The 10,551-nt window shown below is 38.4% G+C and overlaps 1 protein-coding gene across 4 annotated transcripts in view; it reads right to left on the bottom strand.

The window, feature by feature from the left end:
• Positions 1-338: 338 nt before the first annotated feature.
• gyg2 (glycogenin 2) overlaps positions 339-10,551 on the bottom strand; it is a 13,341-nt gene continuing 3,128 nt past the window's right edge. Inside the window, exons 3-9 of one of the 4 annotated variants that reach the window (XM_037976762.1) lie at positions 8,880-9,054; positions 5,984-6,146; positions 4,789-4,915; positions 4,197-4,389; positions 3,581-3,697; positions 1,669-1,800; positions 339-1,595 (exon numbers count right to left, since the gene is read on the bottom strand). In XM_037976762.1, the coding sequence (XP_037832690.1) occupies positions 1,377-1,595; positions 1,669-1,800; positions 3,581-3,697; positions 4,197-4,389; positions 4,789-4,915; positions 5,984-6,146; positions 8,880-9,054 (1,126 nt within the window). In that variant the 3' untranslated portion in view covers positions 339-1,376. The remainder of the gene's footprint in view (positions 1,596-1,668; positions 1,801-3,580; positions 3,698-4,196; positions 4,390-4,788; positions 4,916-5,983; positions 6,147-8,879; positions 9,055-10,551) is intronic. The other 3 variants (XM_017426318.3, XR_001808828.3, XR_005233468.1) reach the window with 3 other exon arrangements.

Here is a 10,551-nt window from a genome sequence, read left to right on the forward strand (position 1 = left end):
TAGATAGATAGATAGATAGATAGATAGATAGATAGATAGATAGATAGATAGATAGATAGATAGATAGATAGATAGATAGATAGATAGATAGATAGATAGATAGTTATGTTGCCTGTTGATGCTGCCTCAGTGAGCAGTTGGTTCTACATGTCTTGTAATTAAATTACCTTAAATGTGAGTTTAGTTCTCAGGCTATTTCTTTATTAAGAAATGTCACTGAAACCTTTTAGATGATGGTAAATAGTTACGATTCTGACATAGACAAAGAAAATGCTACATTCAAATCGAGCCCAGGCAGTCAGCAGTTTTTAAAAGCTCTAAAAAATATTGCCAAATGGTCTCCTTATACACAGTTTTCTCAATATTTATTTATGTCACAGGCATCTTAAACAAAAATACAAATTAAATGAGTCACAGTGCTGAACAATATATGTTTCAGTGCATTTTCCAATATTTTGGTATTATGCCTTTTCATCCACAAGTTTCTGTATGCAGGTACGGAGCATTTGAAAATTATGATGTTTTAGTTGTTTCCTTTAGGGGTGTAACAAGACATGACAAGATTTTAACAACATTTTAGGAAAAAAAAACGTTTGCCACAAGCTCAACTGACTAGCCTCTCTCCCGTCTGATTTGTCCTGAGTCTTTTTAGACTTTAAAACGGTGGCTTAACTATCCATGACCTTTTAACTTCTTATTAAAGCTGAGTGACCTTTAAACTCAAGGAGATCAAACTCATTTACACACGGAACCGGAATTAAAAATCTGATCAAGGGCCAAACTTTTTTTCAACATTTTCTTGAAAAAAATATATATTTTTTTAAATACAGAAATACAAACTTAACTTTTCTCATATTTTATCTGTCAGAACCATCAATTTATTAGAATTAAAAAAAAAAGCTTTTATGTATTTATTATTTCTTCCTTTTTATCATATTTCTACTGGCTCCTAATAAAACATTTATCCATAGACATAAAAACTGCTAAAACAAACATTCAAGAAAATTCAAATGTTTCACTTCAATACAAGAGAAAACACAAAAAGATAAAATACATTTAAACATACAGTGTAAATGTGATGAGCTCTGAAAAGCATTTATCTGAGAGTCTGAATTGTGTAAACGCTCAGCATTGATTCAGGTGGACAGAGTCAGACTCCTTTGAGTGTTTTTTATTACTTTCATACCAATTTGAAGTGATTTTCTGTCTACTGTAATTGTCATCAATAGTACCTTATCAGCTGTAACATCATAGAGCAAAGTAAGGAGAAAAAAGCAAAGTCTTTATTCATTCTTTCTCAAAAGTAACAAACTGGTGTGAAAGAGTGCTACATTTGTTAATATTAAACTTCTACACTGTTGCATGACACCATTTGTTTAGTTTGTTTGTGTCTGTGTCCAGACTATTGTGGATAGGGCCTCAGATCCTCTAATCCAGGAAGCGGTCCAGCATCTTCTGGATATTTTGAAAAGCATCTCTGCCCAAGTAGTCAGCTTGTCCTGCCTCCCACATCCTGCGATGCTCCAGTTGCTCTGCTTCAGTGTGTGCTGTTGACTGACAGGATGAAGAGCCAGAATAACTAAAGTCATCATCCTCTGTGAAGGGGGTTAAACACCCTTAATTATGGATACAAACAAAAACAAAGAAAAAAATAGAAAGTGTTCATACAGGCTGAGAATTGGTGTCTGCAGTGCCATCATTGTCCTCCAATTCCTGAGCTTCTAAAGGTGGGTCTGTGACCTCTGTTCTCTCCGGTGATGCTGACTCTTCCTCCAAAGGTGTTCTATCTGTGTGGAAACACTTCAGACACAATAATTCTAATCATAATCAGGCCACATGCTTAGACGAGCAGCTAAAATGCAGATTTAAATTGAGTCTGAAGTACTACACAGTTCTACTTCGCCTTTACCACGGAGAGGCTGATAACTCTGCTGAAACATGTTTGTGAGTGCTGTCAGACTGCTCAGGCTATATGATTTATTACATGAAAAAGAATAGACAAAAATAAGATGTAAAGCTCATATGCCTGAGTCAGATAATAGGTTTTGGGACCCTTTTTTTTTTTTTTTTTTTGACCTGCAAGATTCCAGAGAACTGCAGTTAAGCAAAGAACTGGCAACAGAAAACTTGGCCTGCCTCATAATCCACCATGATATTTTCAAAACACAAGCAGCTATGCTAATAACGTTTTTTATTTAGCTAACTAAAAGATTTATTCACAGAAAAAAACAACTTTATTAAAGTCAGTTTTCAAAGGAACTCGATTTTATTTATATAACTTTGTACCACTATTACTTTTATTCTCATCAAAAAAGTGGAAAAAAAATGGCAGCGTTGGGTTCAACTGTGGCTGCATTGTCTCCCAGCAACCTGTCAGCATTATGACTGCAGAATAACCTACCACTGTAAGACCTTATTGGAACTAAAAGCGTGTAGACACTTTCAGTGGTATCGGCTTGGTAAACCAAATAACAATGGCTCATCTATGAGGTCTCGGCATACAATGTGAGGAAGTATGCAGTATCCCCAGAGGAACAGAACTATATGTCAGCAGGAGCTGACTCGGGACAAGGTGAAGGCAGTATGATCGGAAAGAGAAATAATAATAGAATCAATAATAAATCAAAGGGACCATCTACAACCTGAGCTAGCATCGAGGAGAAACTGGTGTGCTTCAACTCTGATGGAAAGTTGGCTAACCCGGTCTGTTCCCAACCTTGGAGGGGCTAACAACAACTTTCTGGTTGGACAGAGATCGTGAGCTGACAGATAAAACTCAAGGTGGCAGTGTGTACATCTGCATCAATAACAACTGGTATAATAATGCTAAGATCCAACCGTTGCTCTGCTTCATACAGTTTTTGAATTTAAATGCAGGTCTACTTGGGAGTTTACTGCTGTTAGCATTATGTAATAACACTGCAATAAAAGCAGGCTTCAAAATGTAATAAACAGCATTAAAACTGCATTATGTAATAATCAACACAAAATGTAATAAAATCATTGAATGCATTTTGTAAAACTTTCTGCTGCATTATGTAACAACATTATTAAATTTTGCGGCAATTATTACAAAATGCAGAGGTTGCTAATTTTTAGAAATGATAATATAATAATGTGGTGCATTATGCAATAAACGATCACAAACCAGTGTTTGTATTCATCCTAATAAATACACTTGTAATAATGATCATGTTGCAGATACTACATATTAAAATCTTTGAAATTATGGCCAGAAAAATGCTAAACTTTGTTTTCCTATTTATATAGCCAGATCCCGTGGTTAGATCCCATAAAGGGGGGGTGGGGGGGCATGTATGCTGCACATTTGTGCAATTTTCCAGTGCTTCATCTATCTATCTATCTATCTATCTATCTATCTATCTATCTATCTATCTATCTATCTATCTATCTATCTATCTATCTATCTTTCTGTCTGTCTGAATTTTATGTAGTCTTCCACTCAGGCTCTTTTCTGAATGCTCGTGAAAACAAATGTAGTTCTGTTCAAATTCAGTAATTACCTGTAGGTTTAATTAAAAAAATATATGTGTAGGATAATTGTGGAGTGACAGCTTACCATCCTTTCTTCAGTGTGTGAGTGAGGACTCTCAGATGGAGGAGAAAAATGTGCAAGCAGGGAATTGGAGGCGTCCAAGTTTTGTCTAAAGGGCACCTCAGCTTCTTGTTCAAGGATCTGTAAGACAAGACCAAAAAAAAAGTCTTCAACACCCAGGCCTTGAGGGAAAGAGTCTGTGTTCGCTGTCATGTATATTCAAGATAGCCTTTATGGAAGACTGATATATAGTGCTATTTTAACCATCTGATGGTTTCCTCAATTTTATAAAAAAAAGACAAGTAAAAAAAAAGTACAAGTGTTTATAATCTGACGTTCCACTCTACTCATTTCTAATCCATTTTGGTTTCTATCAATGACAATAATAATGTCTTTATCTCTACCACCACCAACTCCTGTCTCCTTGTTTGAATACCTCTACTCCTCACAGTTTCACTGTTCCACCCGTCTCCTTCTCAATCACACACAAATTTTGTCTTGCTTCTGGTGACTTCTGGTGATTCCTCTTTAATCCTCCACCTCTCTAGGCTCTCCTCTACCTCCACCCTACACACACTACAGATAATTATGTCAGGACAGAGATAAAAATGATCTCTTGGAAATATCTCAGTGTTTGTACCTGTTGTTGTTGCCTGTCTGGACAAAGCTGAATCTTTGGAGCAGGTGGTGTGGTGTGGTATTCATTCCAGCGGTACTCTTTCCACCATAAAGAAAAGTAACTTTCTATAAAGTGTGAGGTGAAGTCCTCCCTCTGTGAGCTCCAGGGCTTCACTGCTCCTGCAAAGTGGACTATCTTTGCATTGTGGCCAAACCTGCAGAAAGTACAATGGAAGACATCAGTCTGTAGGTCATAAATAATACTAACAAGAACTCCACAGGGCAAAATTTGGATACAGTTTGCTATAACAATTCCCTAAAACACTCAGTAAGTCACGCACAGGACAACTAAAAATACAGTTTAAATTAGCACGTCTGCTGGACAGGAGAAGATCTCGCACATGTCAGAACCTTTGAGAAGCCTGATTGGCTAGATAGGTGCTACATAAGTACAGTGCATTTACAACAACAACTTCTGTTGTCCTTTATCAACTTTTTGTCTCTTTCATCCTGATCTTATGACAAAAAGTACAAGTGCTACCTTAATTTATGTTGTTAGGTGGTTTAATGTTCAGTTGAATATGAAAAAACTGAAAGAAAGTGCATACACTCACTGTTGGAAAGCAGGGAGGTAGCTGTAGATGGTGTTGGCACAGAGGTTGTAGATAAATGGCAGGTGTTTACTGATGTCTTCCACTGCCCAGCTGCTGAAGAAGGAGTTCAACAAGCCCTGGTCACCTCCTGATAGCATCAAAAACAATATATGAAAAAAAAAAAATTAAAAATACACACACACACATATATTGGTGTCTGTGGCTCAGTTGTTATACATAGAGTATATAGAGAGATGATGACAAGAGATTTCCATCTCGCCCTATTTCAACCTGGAGAGACTCACACGGAGTCTAACTAAAGTTAAAACAAGCAGAACAGAAGTTAAAATTAGCAAAACAGTAGCATAAAAAGACAAAAAAAGAACAGTAGATTTTTTAAAAACAATCTTTTTAAAGGAGCAGAAGAGATCTAAATGTATTTCTATGGGGAAAATACTTGTAAATTATGTTCAATATTTTGAAAAGTATAAAAGGTACAAAAAACAAAATTTGGATTGTTTTCCGTATCAATTACCAGTGACATTCAGAATCAATGTAGGGAATAAGTTCATACCTGCTGATCTGCTGTGCAATCATGTTCCTATGTCCTATCCTATGTTCGTGTTTAAATCCAGAGCTGGTAACACAATCTTCCTTATACTCTTGTTTTTTCTCTATTTCTGTACATTTATATTCTTACAGTCCTGCTCACCATTATTGGCACCCATGAAGTTTAAGTACATATAATGGAATATTTACTGAAGGAAATTCATCAAGTGAAAAAACATTTTATTGCTGATAGCTTGTGCTTGATGCAAAACAGTAAATGATCAAAAACATTTAAAAAGATAAACATTATGAGGAAAACAAAGAAAAACATAATTTTTACCATGCCAATGGTATTGGCACCCTTTGCTGCAAATCAATATGAAAACCCAATTCGGCTCACCTGTTGCAAATCACACATAAAGATCACTTGTGATGGACGGCCTCCACACATATGACATGAATTAACCAATGAATGATCATGAAGATATTCACTCAGCTATGCAAATCATGAAGGGGTGCCAATAATGGTGAGCAGGACTGTATGTCTTTGTGAATAAACAGACTTTAAGTGATCTCTTTTTAATTAGCCTGAATGTTTTTAGCTGAGCCATCAGTATTCAGAGCTCTGCCCAACAGCCTGCAGCCTGAATGTGTATAGGTGAGTTACCATCGAAGCTGCCGTGGTGCAGGGCATGATGCAGGAGTCTGCTGTGGGTTAGCAGGGACGGCCTGAAGACAAATACACCAGAGTTAAAGCAGTCGGGCCAGCCAGGATCGGGAGCTGCAGACAACTCGTCCCTGCTGAACAGCTCATCCACATTGCAGAGCACCTGAAGAGGATGAGAATTTAACACAGCTTGTCTCAGCTTGACTTAAAAGGTTTTTTTTTTTGCCTTTTTCATCCTGTAAAGTTCACTAGGGTGCACATAGTACAATAGCCAATAGCTAAAATGAACAAAATTCTAGCTAAAAGTAGCAGAAAAATAATTAAAAGTAGCAAAACGTCTAATATATAAAATATAAAAAATGAAGCAAGTTTGCCAAAGTATGCAAATTAAAAACACAAACATGCAGTTTGGATGCTTAGTACCGACTGACTGATGAAACTCGAAGAAGCTAAAACTGAGTTGCAAAAATAAACAAAGTAGCATGAAAGACAAAAACAGAGCCAGTTTGCTTCAGCAGATTTCAAAGAGAACATTGTTTTTGAAGGAACTGCATACATCTCAATTTTATTTTAAACTTCAAATTTAAACATTTAAAAAAATAAAAAAGTTACAAAAACAAAAGCACATTAGTTTCAATTAAGGTGAACATTTTGATTAATGGCTAAACTAGCACAAATGATGAAGAGCTATTTTGGTTGCAAAAAAAATGTACAAAAATCTTTAAACAGGAAGAAACCAACAATAGAAGAACATCTTTTTGTGTCTGTTCAATGGAAAAAAACACCGGTGGACATTATTATCCCCTAAGGTCTTTTGGTTTGTTGGTGTTCTTAACGAAGACGAATATTCCTGGATTGCTTGGTTTAGGTTTCAGATAAGGCTACAGCTAAGACTGTGTTTGCAATAACAACAGACAGAAAAGTTAGCACAACCCCGTGAACTCAAACATGTCTGCACTCCTATCAGTTTCCAGTTTCACTAAAAACCATGTTTTAGATAAAAGAGTCCACGCATTGCTCAATGAGTCAGATAAGGAGGAGATTAGGCCTAAACGAGACTGCTGATGTTTGCTGAGAAGAATCTCCTGTTTGTGAGTGATTAGGGGATTTTCTCTTTGAAGTGGAATGAAAGTTACATTCTGGTTCAGACTGTGTTATGTACAACAAAGAAGTAATACATTTTTGTTCCTTCAAACAGCAGCAGCTGGTCTCCTGTGTTCCTGAACACTTGAAGTACATCATTATAAAAAATGAACCTGAGATTAGAAGTATAATATTAATTGAATCCAGGGTTTGAATGATTGATGATGATGATGAGAACCATTGCCATAGATCCTATAGCAGTAAGAGACACATGAGGTGAAGACAAATATGTCCACATTCTGATGTATAAACTGTATCAGAATTGTAAAGATTGTGAGCATAAGAAGAATTTGTTTGCACAAATGTTGGAAAGTTTAAACAACTCAAACATCAGTGTGGCCTCATCACTGTGGTAAATGTCCCAAAATTACACCACCTCAACTGGAAATTCAACCTGGAGAGACTCACAACAAAGAGAAGCTGCAATTAAATGGTTTTATTTGACATGAGTGACATAAGATATTTGGCGCTCGGACCTCGGCGGAAGACGCGAGTGTCGACAATAGCAATGCGCTTTGAGGAGGAGCTCAGGTTGAGCATTAGAGGCGTCTTCCCCGGGCCGGACGCTGGTGGTGGAGGTCGAAGAGGGGAAGGAAGCTTGAGGGAGCTGGGAAACTAGAGGTCGAGGTGGGCTGAAGTTCGTCCGGTGAACGGATGAGGCCATGATGGAAGTCCTTTTAAACGAAGGCTTGCTCGCTGATTGGATACGCTGCAGGCGCGGTCGGATGCTGATGGGCTGGAGTGGAGGTGCTCGACGCAGCGATTAGATGCAGGTGAGGCTGAAGCAGGTCTTCCAGTCTGAATTTACGCCTCGGCTTCATTTTATAAAAACTGTTAAAGATCTCAAATTTGTTTTCAGGCACGTAAAGTCAAACTTTCTGTGACAGCTACCATAAGTCATAGGACGTTATTATTATTATTATTATTATTATCATTATTGTTGTTGTTTTGTACCTATTGCCAACATGCAAAGTTTTTGCTGAGGAAATTTGTTTTTTAAAATTATTCAGAGTAGTGTACATTAGGGCTGCAACGATTAGTCGACATTGTCAACAATAATCAACAATAAAAATAGTTGAATACGAATTTAATTGTTGTTAATAGTAATTTTTTATTACTGATGTTTTTTTTTTTTTAACTGAGTGAGATGTCTTCCTGTCCGTCTACCTCTGGCTAGCATTCAGTGGCATGTTTAGTCATGGCAGCTACTGGTGAAACAACAAGGCGTCCTAAACGATCCAAGGTTTGGGACAATTCACTGTTGATGGAGGAATCCATTCAAAAGGGACAATGTTGCCGTTCTAGTGGAGCTGGTTCACCTGTATCAGCATTTATATGATCCCTCTGTGAGACATCACAAATATAATCAAATGGTTCAAAACGTATGGAAGGATACTGCACTGGCGTAAGCGTCAAGTATAAACGCCATCATCACTTGCTTAGGTCCGTGCGCCATGTGCAAAGCCCTGCGCGACTATGACTGAGCCTTAATGCTGCAAGTGGTGCGGCTTTGTAGTTTACCAAAGTCGTATTAAAACATTATGACTTCTTACAAATATAAGGCGCTCCGGATTATAAGGCGCACTGTCGTTTTTTGAGAAAATGGAAGGTTTTAAAGTGCGCGTTATAGTCCGGAAAATATGGTGTCAAAATAATCATTAGTTGCAGCCCTAGTGTGGATAGGGCCTTAGAAAGTAACCTATTCAATAAAAAGACAAAAAAAATATATGTCACTGTGTGTTTGTGTACTCACAAGTGTGTCAGCATCTAGGAAGACACATTTACTGTACTGAGTCAGAGTCCAACAGTGGATCTTAGTGTAGGTGATGCCAAGTTCAGGACGTCCCAGGAAAGACAGATGGACCTGGTCCTTACTGTCCATTATGTCCACTGTGATGACCTTATCAAACTCGTTCTCCAAGGCAAGTCTACAGAAGGATTTAAGAGGATCAGTGTTTCAGCATTGCCTTTCAAACCTAAGCTTTGGAGAACATAACAGAAAATAATAATTCAACAGCAGTTCAATGGGATGAAGTATTGGACACATGTTGTAACAGGAAATGTTTGATTACATTATAACCATGGTTCTCTCTCTCTCTAAGTGGAGAAACTACAGGATCTCTCCACCCATATATGTTTTGTATGTATGGTTGATGACCCCCACCCCACCCCCATTGTCATTGTGCATGAATATTTCTTTAACTCTCCAGATACATCCTATAAGTTTACCTATGAAGCACCTGTGCAGGCATGAAACCAGTGATAGTTTGATTGAAATCAGTCTCCGAGTAGCCTAAAAGCTGAAGAGGAGCCCATGATACAGTAGACAGTGCCAACAACACTGCTATTCATCTGAAGGATCACAACAGTTAGCGTCTCTCTGGCTCATAATGTCAGTGTTTCCCGAAACAGAGAGCCATGTATAGAAATGTAGTTATCTGGGAAGGCGGAAACCAGTTTATTTAGAGGTTCAGGTACTCAGGAACCAAAGACATCTTGAAGGCAGGACTCAGGCTGCACACACTGAAGCTGTTCTAGACTACACCACCTTCTGCATTGGTAATGTCACTGCAGAAAACGTTGGGTATTTCCCAACCAAAAGCAGTGGATGACTATCCAGGTGTGGCGGCTACTCAAGCACTGGGATGCTGCTTACAGGTCAGGGAACAAAGCTTGATACAGCTCGGCTAGAGCTGACCTAATAATAGTGATCGAAGCAGTAAAGACATGCTATTAGGGGGAAAATAAATGTCCACTTTTCAGCAAACAGCACTCAACAGGTGTGGCAGGGCATCAAACAGGTTACAAATTACAGGCAGAATAACACTACAACTAGAGACACAAGCCCAACTTATCACTGACACCCCCTCCTCACTGACTGTGCAGGAAAATGACATGAGGCAGTTGATGGGAAGTGTGAATCCCAGGAAAGCCTGGGAAAATATTAAAGGCCTGTGCGTGGCCCCTGTCCCAGGTCTTTACCACCCTTTTCAACCTCTCCTTGCTACAGACCAACAAGCCGGCCTACCTGAAAACCACCACTATTATTCCGATCCCCGAAAAATTATCGAAAAATGTTTCGATAGCGCACACTCCCCCCACCCCCCACAACACAAGGAGGCGTTTCTCTGCTACCGACCAAACTGGCTGGTGGAAACATGATGCTTTTTTTTTTTAGAGCCGAGCCAAGCCAGGCCGAGTAGAGCCAGGCTTCTGAAATAGAGCCAGGGGTGGAAATTAAAAATTTTGTCCACCAGCCACTCAAATATTTTACCAAAAAGTAATTTCATATGATGATGATGATGGAGGTGGGTGGAAGCAGTTGTGCTGCCCTACAAGCTGAACAACTCCTCTTTCTGGACACTGCATGGAAATAACTAGACTTTTCTTATTTTAAACCATTAAAAGATGCATATCTGTACATA

The sequence above is a fragment of the Kryptolebias marmoratus genome, linkage group LG1 (assembly GCF_001649575.2).
Source record: "Kryptolebias marmoratus isolate JLee-2015 linkage group LG1, ASM164957v2, whole genome shotgun sequence".
Lineage (NCBI taxonomy): Eukaryota > Metazoa > Chordata > Actinopteri > Cyprinodontiformes > Rivulidae > Kryptolebias > Kryptolebias marmoratus.